At 45.1% G+C, this 20,065-nt stretch overlaps 1 protein-coding gene across 1 annotated transcript in view; it reads right to left on the bottom strand.

Moving 5' to 3' along the window:
* LOC103809283 (cadherin EGF LAG seven-pass G-type receptor 1-like) overlaps window positions 1-20,062 on the bottom strand; it is a gene marked incomplete at both ends in the record, with an annotated part of 66,396 nt that extends 46,334 nt beyond the window's left edge. The window contains one exon of the mRNA XM_009082111.1: window positions 17,767-20,062. Within this exon, the coding sequence (XP_009080359.1) occupies window positions 17,767-20,062 (2,296 nt within the window). The remainder of the gene's footprint in view (window positions 1-17,766) is intronic.
* Window positions 20,063-20,065: the final 3 nt, after the last annotated feature.

The following is a 20,065-nucleotide window of genomic DNA, read 5'->3' as shown; positions in this document are numbered from 1 at the left end:
TACATACATACACATAACAAACATGCACAAGGAACTCTGACACAGAATGCATCAGTGTTAGCTGAGGACCTGGTGCAGTTTTTGGAGGTTGCAGCAGTGCCCTGCCAAGCTGGATCACTTGCAGGGATGGATCTAGCCATGCTGAGATGGGACAGAGCAGAGGGAGCCATGCCAGCCTGGCCAGGCTGTGCCATTTAGCCTGCAGGGCAAGCAAGCATACCTGTCTTGCTTGATGAGCCTCTGTAAATATTAACAGGGTTGGTCTTTTCTAACTTTAAATTACTTACACATGTGAAGCAGTGGTTAAAATCATCCAGACTCTTCTCTGCTATCTGTATGGCAATTGGGCTCATCGATCTCACACATGAATAAAAGGGCCACTTCAGTTAATTGGAGGATAAATCTTAATGACCTATACACATGGCACTGACCAGGCTGCCCAGCCGCGTCCAAGTCCCCAGGTGGCCTCGCAGCCCTAAAACGAGCCGTGCCAGGAGATCCTCTTTCACTGTTTACCTGCCTCTCCTCCAGACTTGCTTCCCTTGAAACAGAAGGAAGTCAGTGTACTTTTTGACTAATAAAATCACTCAGAAAGGGTGTGTTGTATCTCACAGAAACTGTAACTCACGTACAGAGTAAGAGACACCCAAAACACTTCTCCAGCAAGCACCAGCATTTCCCAGAGGCTTGTTTTGTGCATATTATATTCAAGACCATGCTTTCATGAGAGATTGTTCCTGCCTGCAGACATCAGCGTGAGGGAGCCCTGGGGCTCCTTCCTGCTCAGCACAGTCCTTGGGTCCTGCAGCAGCCCCTGGCCACCACCCCCACTGTGGCCACAAGAGCTCTAATCTGCAGATCAAATCAGGTTCTCCTTCCAGGGCTTTGCAGCTGGATCTACCTTCCAGTTTCCTTTTTTGGGAGGATTTTTCTCATTCAGGAGAAAACCATCCCTGAGTGGATTTCTTCTGATTGATCCCAAGGTAAGAGACAGAGTAATCCTGGTGTCCATCTGGCCACGCTCTCCCTGCCTCCACCTGGCTCCTCCTAGGCCATTAAGACACAGAGCTGTGACTTTATGCCACAAGAGAGGTGGAGATCCCGGACTGCAGTATCTTTAACACACAGATGCCTAAGAGAAGAGGATGTTATCAAACCAAAACACAGTTCAAGAGACACAAAAGCAGTGTCTTTCCTCATCACATTATACAAGCCTGGCTTTAGAGAAGGAATTGCCATACTTTAAACCAAAATGCTGAATAATTACAGCCTAACACTGCCTATTGGACAATGTCTTCCTTACAGGTTTCCACACAAACAAGTTGTTTGAACTCTTTTGGTCAACTTCAGTGATGGAGATGGCAAAATGAGAATCCCAGGTGCAAGGCCATGAGTTTAGTCTCAGCAGCTCCTTTGCAGTAAAGTGGTGGTCCTTGCCTGGAGCCCCTGAACAAGCAGGTGTCAGCCACACACAGTCACCTTTTCCTCTGACTATGGCTGACAGGGACTTAATGGGTCTTCTCCAGTGGCTCTGAAGAGCGGCAAGCCAAAGGGAGATAATTGTTTCACGACCATGACGGCCCATTTCCCAACTCTGAGCATTTTTATACATACAAACCATGCATAGCCCTATTCTGATGAGTCACCCTGTTTAGTTTGACTCCTCTCCTCTGTTCCTCACCGAACACAAGCCAGCACAGGCCAAATCCTACCCAGTTGATACTGTCTCATGAAAGCAATTACAGGTAGCTGCTTTTCAGATTGCACGGCCCTTGGGTGCAGCCGAGCCTAGGGAGGGAATGCATATGAATGCATCCTGCACACACCGTTTGTCTGCAGCCATTTTTTTTCCCATTCTCTGTCCTTTCTGAAAACACAGACTTTCATCCCACTGGTTTGGAGGAAACAAAGCAGGGGAGAAAGAGGAAAAGAGGAGAGTGTGGACAAGGCTCAAGGTAGCCCTAGATAAGATGGTGCCTGAAATTCCAGCAGCCTCCCCAGAGCCATGTCTGTCTTCCCTCTTCTAGCAACATGCCTACTGGTGGGGCTGCACCCATCTGTGCAAAGATGGAAGCCTTTTGGTTTGGGGTTCTTTTGAAATGCAGCCAGTTGTGAGTACAATCCTCTGAAACTTGTAAGGTTTCCTAAAGCATGAGAGAGGCCAGAGAGCAGATTTTTCTATTCCTCCTCTTTGTTCAGATTAGGAATTTGCAATCCAAATCCCAGGCACACCAGGGCAGGCAATGAGCCTAGCTACTGTAAGAAGCATTTTAAAGAGTTCATGAGGCTGTGTGCCAAGGGGCTGCTGCAAGACGAGGTGAACCGAGTTTGAAAAAACCCCTGTATATATACAACACCATTAAGATAGCAAATAAAAAACCTGTCCTGCAATGCGAAGGAATGTGATAGTTACCGACTGCTCCCCTATAGCTGCAAAGAGTCCTTGAAATATTAACAGGGTTATCAGCATTCACTTATCGGTTACAGTAGTGCCTAGATAATTCAATTCAAAGGACTGAGCCAGAGCTCAGAAACACATGCTTTCTCAATGAAAAACTTACTATCAGAGTATTTGTTACCTTTTAAACTGAAATTTGTTAAACTTTAAAATTAACCTAGAAAGGCAGCAACCTACAGGGAAAGAAGAACTAAAATTACTCAGTTGTTTATTTTTACATTAATTTCTAGCACTTTTTCTTGTGCTCTGTGTGTTTTCAAGATAGGTGTTTTTAAACATGTGTACTGAACCTCCTCGAGTTTTGATGTTAGTACAGTGCAGCAGCATTTTGCACCACAAATTCTGTGGCAGGTTAAAGCTGCAGAACTTCTAGGTGGCAGAACTTTATACAAATGAAAGAACTTCTAGGTGGCAGAACTTTATACAAATGAAAGTGGGAGTTTTGTACCCACAGAACAGAGCGGTGAGTGCTGACACTCTTGCCCAGATGAGTTAGGTGCTGAGTATTGCACACAGAGCACTTGAACAAATTCTTCACTTAGTTTGAGTGCATGTGGTCACACAGGCCTGAGAGAGGGACAAAACGACCTTTTCATACATAAAAAGAACTTTCTAGAAACTTTCTACCTTCCAAAAGGGACATAACCCAAGCATGGGCAAAACCATATAATACATCATCCAAGAAGCAGCAGCAGAGAACCCACCAAGCCAAGAGCAGAGCCTAAACCCACCCAATTACTGCCTCATCTATTATACCATCCCTGGTGCCCATCCAACCAGGTGCTCAACTGCTCCAGCACAAGTGAATAAAAATCTTACTCATAAAAACCCAACAAAAATTAGTATTTTTCTTTAGACTTTGGTTGCAAATGCATGGCACCTCTAAGCTACACTAAGGGCTGGCTGTCACAGCCCCTCTTCTTTGAACTGGCACTCATCTCATACTGCGCTGAACCGTTTCTTCATGCTAAGTCAGAACTTTTTTTGTCTGCTTGCTTTTAACTGTTAGTTTGGATTTTTATCAACTTTCATCCTGCCTTGCACTGTCTCTGATACTCATTTGATGGACTCTGCTGTTTCTTCATGTTAAGTCAGAAGTTTGTTTTGTGTTTTTTAATGTCAGATTGGCTTTTCAGAAACCTGGTGCATGGAAACAGCCCAGCACAAGGTCATGCAGATGCTGGGAAGCAAAGGAGTGTAACAGACAGAAGACTGGCTCAGATTTGCTGCGACTTGCAGCCAAGTGACGTTTGTGAATAACTTCCAGCCCCATTCATCTATCTGTTGAACCTTGTGGATTCTTTGCCTTTTTTTGATACCAAGTTTAGGAGAAGATAGCAATGCTGTTATCAACACACAGCAACTTACACAAGCTCAGGCAGTTCAAAGGGCTAACTGCACTTACAATTTGTTTGTACGTGTGTTTGACTTCTGCAGCAAAACGAGAATAGGAAATAATTTTTCCACCAGCAAGTTCAGTTTTCTATTCAAGGAAGGTTCTCACGGAAATGTGTTGTATATACACAATACTGCTTATAAACTATCAAGTGTTCCTTAATTTATTAAGCTTCATCTTAAACCCAGTTACACTTCTTTGGATCCCTTCACAGAAAGGTTGATCCAGAAATTTGCTTCCCTAATGGTTTTCAAACTGCCTTCTAGCAGCCCACCTAAATTTACTGAGTATGTTCACCTACACATTTCTTCCTACTGCCCTGCTCCTGTTTTCCATGACTACTTCAGGGAGGTAGGTAGCAATCATAACCCTTTTTGGTTTTTGTTTTGCAACACAAAAGATGGAATCTTCTGCCATAAATGGTATCTCCAGTGAAACAAATGCTCTGTACACCAATTTGTCCTCTTTATAACAGACATAACTTCCCTTGACTAGCAGCTATGATAATAGTATAGAGATGAGATTCACAGTGCCTTGTACAACACCCTGTAATACCAAACTTTATTCAATAAACCCACCTCACTCAAACCCCTGTGGTGGAAGCTACATCCACCAATGCATTTTTCAGCTGCTCTGTTGCTTCTATCTTTCTGAACCAACTCGAACACATAGACAGTGGGTGGGCAAGAAAATTAAAGTCACCCAATTAGTGTCATTTCAGAAAATTGAGCAATTTTCCATCCCAGTATTTTATAAGCTCTTTAAATACTACATAAGTCGGTGGAGGGCCCATCTGCAAAGAGAGGACAGTCTGATCCTGCAACATCACCCCCAAGTAACAGGATATTGCTTTCTTCAGAGAAGCAGCAGTGTTACCTCCAAACAAGCAGCAACACATGATCCGACCAAAGCAAATGCAAGAGGTGCTGAAATGCCATCACATGGAAGCTAAACATGGTTTCAAGAGATTTTGTGACTCATAAATTATCATAGAGAAATTAAATGCTACAAAATGCCTAAGAACAGAAATGGAAAATAAATTAATTAAGATATCTAATAGGGAACAGAAGCAGTGGTGGTTTCTTAGTGCAGGATTATTAACTATTGTGCTTTCTGAAAGTGATTAAATTATCCTGAAGCTCTAATGGATCAGGTTCTCATTTCACAGAGGACCAGCTCTCAGCTGCAACTTTGAGCCTCTACCCCATGACCTGCCCATCTCTGTAAGGTGCCTTACAACCACTGGCCACTCCCATTGAATCATGAGGACAGAGCAGGTGTTCAGCAGTGAAAAAACCATAGCCAGGATGGACCACCAGCTAAGTACCTAATGACTGCCCCACGTGCGATGCAGGAAGGGATGATACTAGTCGTAGCCCTGGCTTTGATAATCGCTGCAGAGTAAAAGGAAAAACTACTGCAAAAATGAAAAACCACTGGAAATGCAAACAGAAATACATGGCTGTAAAATCATCAGGCTGAGCTCCGTTGAGTACATGGACAGATTCAGTGACCCTCGGGGATTCTTACCTGCTGAATGCACCAAGAATACGCCTTGCTGTGTATTAGGCAATGTCATGTAATATGACTACAGCAGTAAGCACAAAGGCTCTACAGTGCAAAGAACAACACCGAATTTCACAACTGCTGAAATGCCAGCCTGATTTCTTTAAAATCCAGTTTCATCACAGGAACAAAATTTAATTAGTGTTTTCTTATCACCAGTCATTTATGTAAGTTCATTTAAATACCTGAAAACGCACAATATCCCAACGGTATGCAGCACTAAGCCAGTAAAACGCCATCCTATGTGAGCTGTATGGGATGTGTAGAGTGTGAGTAAAGTTGTTTACCCCATGGGATGCTTTCCATTCTGAGAAAGCTTTCAAACTGGCCATCAGAGTTGTCACTTTACTTTCCCTTTAGGCCTTGAAAAGGGCAATGGGATCTTTTGACAGCTACAGACTGATCAAAGAGACACAGCAAAAACCCAGGGAGTCACTGACACCACCTCAGAGCAGGAGAAACAGCCTTTCCTGGAGGACTTGCCCCCAGGAAAAAAAAAAGGGATGGATGCTTAACAGCCAGCAGGGGTGTGAAGAATTTTATCTGATCATCTCAGCACCTCGGCTTCAGCCCAGTCTGATGCAGGCTGGCTGAGATAAAGGAGTGAATCAGTCATCTCAGTTTAAGAAATCCCCAACCACTTGGCAAGGGACATATTTTAAAAGCAGATCATACAAAACTTTGCAAAACTCTGTCATACAAAACAAACATGTTCACTGAATAGAATAGAAAAAATGTTCTTGTCTCTCAGTTCTCACCTGAGTTTATTGCCATTAATCACTCATGTCCATCAATGCTGTTAGCAGTAAATAGGAATTTCTTAGTTTAAAGCCTCTTAAAGCTGAATAAAGTCCCAGACACTGCTATTAGCTGAACCACAGGGGAGCTGAGGCACAAAGGAACCAGCCAGTAAAGACTACTGCAATTTGTCCTGAGAGATAGGAAGAAAATACAGTACTCATCAATACCCAGACTGGGCCAAATTCCCAGCCGATGGGCACAGGTGTGGCTCCTACAGACTGCAAAAACAAGCACTGACATTCAGTGTGCAGCATGCCCTGCAGCCTGGAGCAGATGTCCCAGGACTGCTTGTGCTGGGCAGCAAAACTCCTGTGGGACTGTCACCACCTCATGCCGGGACTCCCAAGCCCCTGTACAAGGAGAGAGGCGAAGGATTGTGGCTGTGAAACCCCTGGAAGCTGCAATCAGCAGCCAGCACGGCTGAGGTCCCAAGCCCATAACTGCCACTGAGAGTGCAAGGGCTGCATGGGCAATACGATGGCTAACTCGCAGGGCAGTTGCTCAGTCGATGCCTGGGGGTTATCCACATTATTTACAGCAGGTATTGCAAAAGCAGCCCCATGAGGTGGTCCCCACTGGCATGGCCCTGTACAAACTTGCAGCAGGTAAACTCTGCAGATGCAGCACCTTGCCGTACAGCAGCACAGGGCAAACAGATCCAGTTCACACAAAGGGAGAGAGGAGAAAAAAGGAAGAAAGAAAGAAGGAAAAACCAGCATGTTTTGTGTAACAAGCTTTCAGCATCCACCAGGTCCTAAAATACACTCAGGGTTCCCACTTTGCATAACCAGTGCAAGCAACCAGTGCCTGCTGTCAGCAGCTTGGTCAACAAACCCAGGTGTTAGACTGCCAAACTCAATGCAGAGTAATGTCAGGTAGCTTAGTAAGCAGGACCTAAAAGTTAACCTGTCTTATCTAGCATTCCAAGAAGCTCACAGAAATTTGCCCACATCACTACAGCTCAAATCCTTTTGCAAACACCCTGCAAAACCAACCAGAAGGCACCAGCAGGTTCATGATCTCGAGAAACTGAAGTTAAGATGGGATTTAAACTAGCAGGCAATTATCTGCCAGATGGAGAGCTCATCACGCAGAGCACACATTGCTAAATTACACAGTGTCAGTAAAAGGAGGCCAACACCAGAAATACACCCCATGAGAAGGGAGACCGAGTCAACCAACAGGACAGTTCAACCCACTCATTGCTGCCAAGAGACCTTTACTGTATGTATCAGGGCAGCGTTGGCTACCTGTAGCATCAGCAAGCACACTGCAGGAAAAGCCATGTGATCTAAGCAACAGGCAGCAACATGTTGATAATTACTAGCAAGTCTATCATCATGGCAAACTGCAGTGAGAAAGAGGATTAAACAGTAGGGAAGGATGGGTTGAACTCTGAATATTTAGCAGTGCAATTTAAGTCTGAGCCCATGAATCCTTCCATACCTGACCCTTTAGCCCATCTGGGAGCTGCTCCACATAAAAGCAGAATACATTTACAAACAGTTGAAGCCAGAAGACAAACAAATCATCTCAGATCAATAGGAAGGTACTCCACGGAAATTCCCGGGGTTCTTGTTTATTTTATCTTTGAGTTCCCAGGTGAGAAGAACTGAGCTCTGGGCACAGCCAGAACTGACCTAGCCCTGACATGGCCTGAATGATTCACGATCCAGCTTTTATTATGGCCTAAACAGCACCCAGGAGCTGAGGGTCAAAGCCAGACTGCCCACACCACTGCTCCACTGAAGAGGAGATGCCCATGTACATGAACATGAGCCAGAAAACATCCTCTCCAGTGCCCTGCAAGTGTGAGCATAACCCTGTAGCTTATGGCACTTACCAAAGAGATGGGAAATGTGAGTCCCACAACTGCTTTTGAACCTCATTCGGCTCCTCTTTAATGTATAGCACAGTGAGAGCTCTGAGATCAAGGGCTGGAGCCCAGCCCATCTCTGCCCTTGCTGAGTGTCCTGATCGCTATGCTGAGTGAAGCACCCAAGCTGTAGTGGGATGGTATTTCAAGTATTTCTACTTTACAGGACACTTAACTGCCTAAAACAAGATATGGCTGCAGGGAACAGGCACCTACAAGTGAAGCACTATGGCATTTGATGGTTAGATCTAAGCCCTCTACTAGACCTAAGCAGTGAAAGGTGCCAAAGGCCTCTCCCCAGCCGTGCTGAGCAGTGCAACACAGTGTCTGGAGGCTGCAATCACGTGCTGCTTAAAAAAGCAATACACAGATGTGGGACATGAGTTACATGATTTAAACTGAACACTGACAGCTAAATAAATTTTAAAAAGAAAAATCACAGCTTGGATGTTCAAGGGTCTTCCTTAGAAACAGAGCCAGCACAATCACTCTCCAAAAGTGCTATGACAGGAATTCAATGCAATAAGCTCAATGACTTGTTGCTATCATCAGTTTTGTATAGGGTCAAGGAGTCTGATCTGGACCTAGTGAAAGCAAAGACAAACCCAACTGACCCAGCAGATCTTTGTACCCATGATGGCATGGCAGCTATGGAGAATCACCTTGAGTACATTTGCTTCCAAATCTAACTGCCCCTTGGGATTTAACAGCAAAGACAGACTGCTAGGTGCTGGCCATCACGTCTGTGAAACTCAAATCTGATAACATAGTCTCTGCTTTGCCTTTTTTGGTGCGGTCCAGAAGCTTTAGTTTCTTCCTGAAACCGGGCCTAGCCCACAGACTCCACAGCAGGCAGGAGAGGCCCTGTTGACAGTGATTGTTAACCATGGACTCTCCTTCTCCCTCCTTCAAAAAGCTCTGAAATATTTCGACCATATGTGTCATTTCCAAAAGTGATAGAAACCTGACGGAATGTAGCATCTATCACGCGTTGGGCAATGGTGTTGAAAACAGATTACTTTCCTTTGTATTTGATAAGATTAATGTGTCTGTGTTTATTATGTGGTCCCCTGAGGATTTATTACAGGTTTACTGTTTCATTTATTTGCTTTTTTTTGTGCTTGGCAAGTGTAAACACTGGAATAAATACGAAGGTGGTTACAGCTTAGCAGCATTAACGACTTGTTGAAACAAAGTCCAAAAGTTTTCCTTTCTCTCCCAGTAAATCCTACTTTTCTCGCCAAGTGTTTTTTTTTCAAGTATGAAGATCATCTTTCTGAAGCATTTTAAAATTGTATTTCATTGTTGAATGCCAAACCCCCATAAAAGCATACTTTCCCCCTTCACTCACTCAAACTCTTGACCATATTTAAGGTATATCCTAACATTATTCATGGCAAAACATTTTCCTGTTTTCAAATTATATCCTCCCCCATCTTTTCTACCTAGTCTGCTAAGCCTGTTACTACAGGTAGTTTGCTGTAACAGAAATAAGTACAATCATCACCCCAAAAGGAAACAAACCCTTCTGGCCTGGCACACACATTTAGGGTGGGTTCATTCCACTGAACTTTAGCCACCGAACAACAAGGCAATCACTTATGTTCCTTCTTTCATCAGCGGGGTGAGATGGACATTTCCAGTCAGCTGCCCTCCTGCTAATCAACCAGCCATGGCTGCAACCTAGATTTGAAGAGATGTAGAGAGATGATCATGGTAGGAGATACAAATCTGACCATAAGAGCCAAGCTGCACCTTCAAGAATGCTGTTTCAGTCCAACAAAATCAACGCACTGCAATTCACTCTCAACCAAAGTGTATGCACCCAGGTCTTATGAATAATAATTTTAAGAAAAGCATTAGACAATGCCAGATTTCAAAATTTTCCATAAAGATTACATCCTGCCCCTCTGGGAAACTTGTGTTACATCTATAAATAGTTCAGTGTTTTTCAACACTGGAAAAAGAGCTGCACTGGGGAGGGGGAAATAATAATACTGTCACTTGCTACAGAAAGACAGAGTGGCAAAACTGAATTTAATTGGGTCTCAGATGTTCTTTGTTTCAAGTGGACAACCACTGTGAACAAAGCTTTGAAGAACTGAGCCCCTTGTCAACTTGTTCTGTACTTTGATTTATGCAATCTTTTGACCAAATAGCTTTTAAAAGAGGAGCAGGCAAGAAAAAAGGCTATCATAGAGAAAAGACAGCACCACCATGCTTGTTTCTTAAAGGACAAAGCAGGTATTAAAGTAGCTGGAGCACTATTTTACCTAAAACCATCATAATTCCCACAGAAACCAGGACAGAAAAACTGGAACATGGAAGATTGCCAAAGCTGAAGACTGTCATTAGATCTTCAGCTCTTCTAACCCTCCAACATTTCCTGAAGACTTCCCACAGATATTCTTGGAATTGCAAGTCAGTATGCCAAAGGAAGCCAAGAGAGACACTTGCCCAAATCCTGCAACTTAGGCAATACCGAGGCAAGCAGGTAAGTTGTGTTGTTATCTCAAGCACTCAGACATGGTGAGTTTGTCCTCACTGACTGACTCTCAAAATCTTGAGGGTTTATGAAAGAGAGAGTGAAGGTATGGAGAGCGTAGATCTTGTGTCCTGGTATTTGATCCTTCCCTTACTCATCCTCCATTCATGAGCATTACAGCTAGAGTTGCCTACACTGCTAAATATTGTAAAGGTATTTGTAGCACATAGGTTTGGAAGACGTTTCTGCTTCACATTTGCTTCTTTCTTGCCCCAGCTTTCAGAGTGGTCACATTCCCAGGGTCTTTGTATCACTCTCACCCAAGAGGGACTTGAGAGTGAAATCACAAGTCAAACCTGTGCTACAGTGCAGACACTGCTGCCTATACCCAAAATAACCAGATGCAAGAGAGCTCAGCTATGCAAATGCATGCAGCAGCTACACATCTGGCCAAACTGTACCCCCTGTCATTGGTGTGGCTCTCATGTGCCCCTGGACCCATGAACCCTGAGCATCCAGCCAGCCCAAGTGCTGGAGACAACCCATCAGCTGCAGGGACCTGCTGCACACTCCAAGGAGCAGAAGACCATGAAAAACCCTCATTGAAGATGCTGGGAGACAGCAGGGCCACGGTCTGACCAGACCAGTGGGAATGTGAGGATGCCTGGGTTCCCATTCAAGTGTCTGCTAAGGGTTTCTCAATCACCCACAGAAGAGCAGTGATCACACTACCTCCCTTCACCTAACGTCATACTTTAAAACCTAACATTGTCTGAGAAAATCCATTCACCTCAAAGATGGGAGTCACCAATGGAAGGGAGAGCCAAGGTATTAAGTATATACAGTGAAGGAAAATGCACCATTCAATGAGCAAACGTAAAATGATACACTTTATCAGCAGCCAGCCACTTCCTCAGGTAGTGCTTGGGATGTCGGAGATAATGAAGTATAAAATCCCACTGTTTCACATCGCCTGCTTTCCCCACCACTACTTCTTCTGCAGGTTTACTATCATCCTAACATCGAAACTCAGATAACTGTCCCTGTGCACTAAACAAAGGGCTCTTTTGCCATTACCTTGACAACAGTTCAGTGTTTATTCCGTATTTGACTGTTTGCAGCAGAGTCCACAATCCAAGTCTAAACCAACTCTGAACTGCAAGGAAACAGTGTGACCAGAAAAACAGAACAAGAGAGGATTCTTCTCAACCCATGAGTGGAGGTAGAAGGAAGAGTACTTCAGAGACTTCTAAGAAGGGAGCAAATCATGAGGGAATACACCAAGGAAACCAATTCATTAACACACCCTGAAGCTTAAAAAGTGATCAAAATATAAAATACAAATACAAATCAAATTTTAAAAAATGTAATTTCAACTATCTCCTCATTTGAAAATAATTTGAAAATCAAGGAAAAATGTTTTCCTGGTAATCCCACCATCAAACGTTTCTGCATTTAATTCCTTTCCCTTGAGACTTGTTATCAAGCAATGCCCATTACACATTTTTCCCCCTCACATCTCAAATCTCATTCTTCTTATACTTTCTCCTTGTTAACCCAGTCTCCCTCTTTCCCAGAAATTGCTGAGAAAAGCATCAACATTTAGGCATTAAAAAACCCCAAAATTAAATTAGTGCCACACCAAGCAAAGTGTGTCCAAAACCAGCCCCAAATTCCTGCAGCCTCAATAAGCCATTTCTCATATCTGCTCAGTCAGGACAACCCAACAGCTTGTATAGAAATCTTAACAAGAAGATGCTGCAAATATAAACATGCCCTTGGGTTTTTAAACAGCACTGCTGAGTTTGGGATTATGTTGGGCTTCAATATACACTTTTTTTTTTCCCTCCAGGAACCTATTGTAACCTCTTGTATTTATGGTTCAAAGTTTCATTTTGTGGGATGAGGACAAGTATATGATTAAACCACCAAGACATACTAAGTCAGAAATATCTTGTTAAAAACTGTGTTGGAAAAAAATAGTTAGATGCAGCCTGCAGTGTACACAGTCAAAACCAGGGAGAAACAAACTTTTTTTGTCATAGTTATGCTGCATAGTAGCATTTTTTGAAAGAAGCTGACTGACAAAATAGCTTTTATCTGAGATAAAATACCTCATTTACTTTTTAAAGTGTGCTGTGGTAAACATTTTTATTACTACTAGGGATCACTAATCTAGCAAAAAATTGCTTATTTACATTAGCTTGAGCTGTGGGTAACTCCCTATTTTATTTATTTACATACAGAATGTATCTTTTACCTCATTAAAAAGTTACTTTGTCAGTCAGCCTTCCACCAAATATTTTCCCCTCATTGCCATAGATGTTTTCCTGTCTTTTGAAACAAAAATACACCACTCCTATGAAATCCAGGGATGAAATTGAAGGAAGTCCATAGGAAATTCGCAACAAGGCAGCCACAGCTTTTTATCAGCTGGAACAGATCACACAGCTGAAGAGGGAAAGTCACATTCCATCAGGCTGGAGGGACACACATCTAAAATGCATTTTGCCTGTAGATTAGAATACAGAACCTATATGGATGCTATAGGTAGCCACAGCAGATCCAGCAGCTACCCTGACTTTGGATGATGGTCACTACTCCTGATTTGCTATTCTAGGAAAATAAATGTAAATGTTCAAAATCACTGCTACTAGCTATTATCAGTCATTCTTCATTTGAGCCTCACTTAACACACCATTTAATGACTGGGGATACACTCCTGCATCTTTCTAAACGGGTCCCTCATTGCTGCCTCCAAGGCCTCTTTGAGCTGCTGCTTTCTGTCCACTCACTGTACTGAGGGATGTGTGAGTGAAATCCAAGTGCCCAAGGTCCCTGGGAACACCAGCATGCCAAAGCCCTGCAGCGAGGTGACAGGCTGGAACACCTCCTCCCAACCAGAGGGAGGGAAGAGAGAAGTCTCCACCCATCTGTTTCTATCCTCTCCTAACTGTATAACCCACAGGGATCCCTACCTCACCTGCCTGCAGGAATGTGTTTCCCTGGGAGGGAGGGTCGCAGAGAGCAGTTTGGGTGCTAACTACCCCTTGCTGACCCTGAAAGCAAGTCCTTACAGGCAGCCAGAATCATCACTCCTAGGAGAAACAGCTGCCCAACTACTCTGCCCCCCAAAATCTCACAGGGTCCATCCACCCTGCTGCCCACAGGCAGGGGCACTAGGGCACACCCTGATGCTGCCCAGGTGTCCAGCCCACATCCTGAGCAGTCACCCCACACTCATCCTCCACGACCAGAGGTGCTCCTGTACTTACAGGGATGCCTAGAATTTCCCCTTTCCCTTTAATCTCAAATCTTCACACACACAAGTAACCCCCCCAAAGCTTTGCATCTCAGGCACACCTGTGGCCTCAGCTTTACCAGAAGGGCCGCACCAAAGTATTGCATCATCTGTTACATTTGTATGGAGAAGGCACAGACTTGGAAATCTAGGATCATTAGCATAATGACGTTTAAATTATAATAATGAAGATCCTTTACCAAGCTCTGAGTGAAAATTCCCAAAGTTGATTGCAACACAAATGAGCTCTATGTTTATTTTTATTTGCTGATAGTCAATAACCTCACTGAGTGCCGCTGGAGATTAAAAGCTAAAGAAATGCAAAAGATGACACTTGCAGCTTGCATGCCCTCAAAAATGCTTGGGTGTCTATCTTTCACTGCCTGAGGAGCACTACCTTCCCAAAATTCTATCTTGTATAATGATATTTTACATTTACCAAAAGCTGTGCCATCCAGTCAGGCTGGGTTTTGTCTGCACTGCTGATTTAGGCTGGGTTCCCAGAGGAGTTTGCACACACATCTATTGTATCCCATCGAGCTGTCGTCGATGATAAGTGGGACTACTTGTGGCAGCACAGCCAAGCAGGTGCCAGCACCGTCTGCAATGTGATACCCAGGCAAACTTGTGCAACGTTTGTGCAAAGCTGAAGCTCATACCAACCTTCCCCCCCAGCATCCACGGGGACTGTGACTTGAGCAATATTTAACCCTTTTTTGGACCAAATAAATCCCATTTAATGTTATCGTGAACATCACCGTGAACAAAAACTAATCCTTAACACCCTATCGATTTAAGCCATTTATTTACTAGTAATGCTAAGGAATCACAGACTGATCAACTCTTGCCCACCTATTTTGGAAGCTCAGAGTAAAATCCTGCCCCTCCTGGAAAGCAAGGGCAGGATTTCAGCAGGGTCCGGATTTCATCCCAGTTGTTAGAACGATACAGTGTGCAGGCATGGGAATATAAGGCCAAGCTCTGTCTTTCTGCAGGAAAGCCTTGAAGGTAGACCAAGAAAAGGAGAATGTGCCTTTTTAAGGCACTCGTGGAGCACAACTCTGGATTAGTTTCATGCAAAAGGGGTCGGGTTTGTTCGCTCAGACAGCTCTGCACCAAAGGGGCACCCAGAGACATTCACTTCAAAAGAGACTGACTTCAAAAGCTCCTTCCCAATCCAAAGCAAAATGCTAATATCCACACCACCCACACTCCTCCCTCCTCCACCTGGGCTGGTTCCTAACTGGCTGTGAGAGCACAGCCAACAGGTACCTCAACAGGTACCACAGCCCCAAACCTGCCCCAGCTGCCCAGCATCCTACTGAGCTTCTGACCATGCTGACATGAAACTTCTGACAGTTTTATGAAGCCTGTAAGCTCCATTGGCTTGGTCTTCATGATCCTTAAACTTTGTTTATCCTCAGGAGGCCAAAATTACTATGCTTATTTGAATAATCCCCAAGTGAAATGAAAGAGTGCTGGTTTTAGCCAAGTATCAGCGTTTCAAAGTAATTCAGTTGAGTAGCAGAACTCTCCACTAGCACTGCACACACTCACATGCCTCCACAGCACAACACATCGCTAGGTGGGAATAAGATTTTTATAGCACCAGTGTTACTTCCGACTCATATACAGATCAAATTCCCCAAGTTCGTAAAGAACTGCAGTCCTTCCCTGACCTGAGAGCAGCTGTGAGTACGGGAGGACTTCGAGTTTGTCTGGGTTGAGAGGTTAATGGCTACTCCACAGACACTTTTTTTTTTCAGTTAACTGGCAGGTCATTTTAGCAGATGATTTGCAGGTGTTTTGCAACACTTAAGAGATAACCCTGTCGAGTACTTCTGTCTGAGCTTCTACTCTGTCTTTTTTTAAACTGCATCAGATAAACCAGAGAAAGCAGGCAGGTGAGACTTTCATGGACTAATCACACAAGGACAAACTATGCCCTTTCAACTTCCACACAGCAAACTTCTCCAAATAAACGTCCAATGTAGTTCAGTGCTTGTCAAAATTAGTTTTAAATCCTAGCCATAAAAAGCTTTAACCTTTCAAATATCTCAAGGCACACAGCAGACAGTCAATTTTGATGAACATCACAGCAGTTTCAGAGTCCACACCTTCACAAAACATGAAAATTATGCTGGAATAATCAATCTCCTGCATAAGAAAACAGAGGTCTTCATACCTACCTGAAACTTCATCCACTTAAACTGCGTAAATCATTACACTAAGAACTGTTCATGTCACCTATTTTTTTCTGTTCTGAACACACTCTTCACCTAGTCTAATGAAGCAAGTTTTCCAAGCTTTGTGCTCCAAGATGAGTCCTTATCTTCTGCTACCAGATAAAGAGCTACTGGTTCAAACAGACATGGACCATGCAACCACCTGCACTTTAATCCAAATGTTTTTCTTTGAGGTCACAAGCCTACTGTCTGTTTTTTCTGCAAGTCCTCACAGGACATGGAAACGGCATTTATGAGCTACCTTACCACATTAGCTGCCCCCCCAGCATTTTGGAAGAACCAGGAGTAGCTTGTCAGGAGATACACAGCAGCAAATTCAGTCAGCTCGGTTAATATCACTTTCATTTTTCTGAAGCAAAAAGGACTTCAAGCCTGCAAACACAGGGGAGAGCACGGCTCACTCCCCCAAGGCCTCGCCACACTCTGAGGCTGCTTACAGTAAAACAAGCACTCCTGGAGTTATGCCACAGTTTGATGACTACATTTCTGAACAGAATCAACCGTAAAGAAGCATCTCCTAAAGTGTCATTTTAAATAGCCAGTACTTTCAGCTACTTTTTAACAAAATAATACAAACACTAGTCTTAGGTTGCAGAGAGAGAGGCAAGCAAAGAATGTATCTGGTTAAACCTTTGAAAGTCAACAGAAATATGGGATCAGGTCCACTGTAAACTTTATAGAGTGGCACCTGCAGAGGAAATTACTCATTGCATGATTGATGCCACACTTAGAGGTATAAAAAGTAATTCCATGATAAACAAGCAACCGGGCAGAAAAATAATGATGTAGGAGCAGGTAGTGCTCATATAAAAGTATATATTGGATGATATCAAACAGTCTACACACACAAACACAGACACAAACACAGACACAAATTCTCCAAGAAAGTTAATGGCACAAGACCTCTTCCTTCCTGTCCCTCCCCACAGCAGCCTTGATTTTGGGGCTGCATTTGGCCAGTATCTGCCCACAGTGTCACTAAAGCAACTCCAGTGCAATTAACCACGTTACACAGCTATCACACAGCCGTAAGTCATTGCTTTCAAAGCTGCCGTTTCCCACAGGAGCACAGGCCACCAGTGCAAACCAGCACAGCTCCACCAGCATCACTTCCACCTGGGCCACACCAGTGAAGACCTGGCTTGAGGTCTAAGGATCTACCAGCCAAACTTCTGAATATGCAAAAGGGAATAAACATGTTTTGTTGCTGAAAAAGCAATGATACCAAATCTCAACATTTTGTTTCTTAGAGGAAAAAAAGAGGGAGGGCAGATGGCATTACATATACATGTGCATTCCCTACTTCTTTGCAAGCTACATCATTTACTACCTTTATGCAATCACATCAGAAAAGCTCCAGCCGAGGCACCACCTCAGCTGATGGAGTATGTACCCTTCCACACACACTTCTATTTCTTTACCCTTGTGATCTGTGTTTACCAAACAACTTCAATGCACCACTTAAATCCACAGCACACGGGCTTGACAGATTTTTGTAGTTCCACTCTAAAAATTCAACAGAGAAATTGCTGCTGCAGGAAACCAAAAGCTGCACACTGGACTGCAAGCGGGTTATTTCTGCCCATGCCCCTGTATTGCTCTGACAAGCAGAATTACACGCTCGAACGCTCGCTTACCTGAGACTGACACTTTCATAAGGGCTTCCAAGGGCCTGTTGTTGTCCAGATCACGACTGAGTTTGAGTTCCCCAGTGGCAGAGTCCAAAAGGAGCAAGTTTAATTCATTGCCTTGCACAAAGGTGTAGGCCAGGCTGTCAGACACATCGGGATCATGAGCTGGGATCTTGCCAATCACGCCAGAGGGGAAGCTGTTGGACTTGTTGGTCACGTAGTTATTGAAGAGGATCTGGAAGTCCTGCAGCACAGGTGGGTTGTCGTTCTGGTCCAGCAGGCGGATGTGCACTGTTGCTCTGCTCACAAGAGGGGCTGAGGTGGCCTGCACCACGATAACGTACTCTGTCCGACTCTCATAATCCAGGTCCATTAGGGCTGTAAGATCTCCATTGAGCAAGTCTAGTTGGAAGACCTCGGGGATGTTCCCCTCTACAATCTGGTACATGATCTGTGCGTTGGTCCCCTCGTCGGGGTCAGCTGCACTGATCCGTGCCACAATAGAGCCCACAGGGCTGTTCTCCTCCACAAAGATGTCAAATTCATCCTTCTCAAACACAGGGGGGTTGTCGTTGATGTCCAGCACAGTCACCTGGATATCCACGGAGGCTTTCAGCGGTGGGCTGCCCCTGTCCACAGCAAAGGCCCGCAGGCTGTAGACAGCCACGTTCTCGCGGTCCAGCTTGCGCAGAGTGCGTATCACTCCAGAAGTAGGTTCGATGTAGAAGTCTCCATCTCCATCGTCACCACCCTGGAACGTGTAGAGGAGACGGCCATTGAGGCCTGAGTCACGGTCAGTGGCAGACAGCTGCAGGACACTGGTGGAGAGCGGCACGTCCTCAAAAACCGAGCCCTGGTAGCGGTCACGCAGGAAGCGAGGCGCGTTGTCATTGGCATCCAGGATGAGGATCTCAACGTACGTGGTGTCCGATTTCTGGGGGATGCCGTTGTCATGGGCTGTAATGGCCAACGTGTAGGAGGCCTGGTCCTCATAGTCCAGCTCCATCAGGGTGGTGATGGTGCCTGTGTCAGGGTCAATACGGAACTGGGGGATGTTATCATCCAAAATATAAGTGATTCTTGCATTCTCTCCCGTGTCTTCATCAGTGGCACTGATGGTGACAATGGAGGTGCCAATGGGCTTGTCCTCGCTGACGCTCACCGTGTAGTGGGAGCTCTGGAAGACCGGGCGGTGTGTGTTGGCATCCGTGACATTGATGAAGACCTGGACAGTGTCAAAGCGAGTGCCATCAGAGGCAGTGACTGTGAGGACATACTGCCTTTCTTGTTTGTAATCCAGGGGCAGGGCCAGTGTGATCAGCCCCCCTCCACTCTGACTGGTGATGGCAAAACGGTTCCTGGTGTTGCCACTGGTGATCTGGTAAGTCACAACGCTGTTAACGTCCCTGTCCACTGCCGTCAGGGTCAGGACACTGCTGCCCACAGCCGCGTCCTCGTTCAGTCTGAGGTGATACACCTTCTCTGTGAAGGTGGGGTTGTTGTCGTTCACATCCAGGACAGTGATGGACACGCTGGCCGAGGAGGTCATGACCGGCACGCCATGGTCCCTGGCCTCCACCCCAAAATGATAGTTCTCCACAGTCTCTCGGTCCAGTTCTGAGGCCACAGTGATCCACCCTGTGCTGTTGTTGATCTGAAAAGGGAACCCAGAGTCACCTGCTACGGGGGCACCTCCGGTGGATGGTGCCATCTCTATGAGTTTGTACTCCAGGCGGGCATTCTCTCCAGAGTCAGCATCCACGGCCTGGATGTGCAGCACTGAGTAGCCCAGAGGAACATTCTCCAGCACCGTGGCCTGGAAGGGAGTGCTCACAAAGATTGGGGCATTGTCATTCACATCCACAACCTGCACTGACACCATGCCACTGGAGTTGATCAAGGGAGGTCTGCCCCCATCCTGGGCTTTGATCCGCAGCGTGTACTCCCGAATAGTCTCATAATCCAGAGGGTTTATCAGGTCAATGGCGCCAGAGAAAGAGTGAATGTAGAACTGGCCTTTAAGGTTGCCACTCACAATGCTGTAGTGCACCTGGGCATTGCTGCCCCGGTCCCGATCCGTGGCTTGCACCTGCAGTATCTGGCTGTTCACAGGGGCGTCCTCGGGCACCTGCACCAGGTAGCGCTTCTCGCTGAACTGAGGGTAGTTGTCGTTCTCGTCCTCTACCGTGATGTGCACCATAGCCGTGGCGCTACGCGGTCCCGGATCCTTGCCCTGGTCATTGGCTTCCACCACCAGGTGGTACTCGGAGACCTCCTCTCGGTCCACCGGGGCTCGGGTCCTCAC

This window comes from Acanthisitta chloris, unplaced genomic scaffold, assembly GCF_000695815.1.
Source record: "Acanthisitta chloris isolate BGI_N310 unplaced genomic scaffold, ASM69581v1 scaffold20219, whole genome shotgun sequence".
NCBI lineage: Eukaryota > Metazoa > Chordata > Aves > Passeriformes > Acanthisittidae > Acanthisitta > Acanthisitta chloris.
The sequence above is the reverse complement of the archived record's forward strand: the minus strand, read 5'-3'. Positions and strand labels throughout refer to the sequence as shown.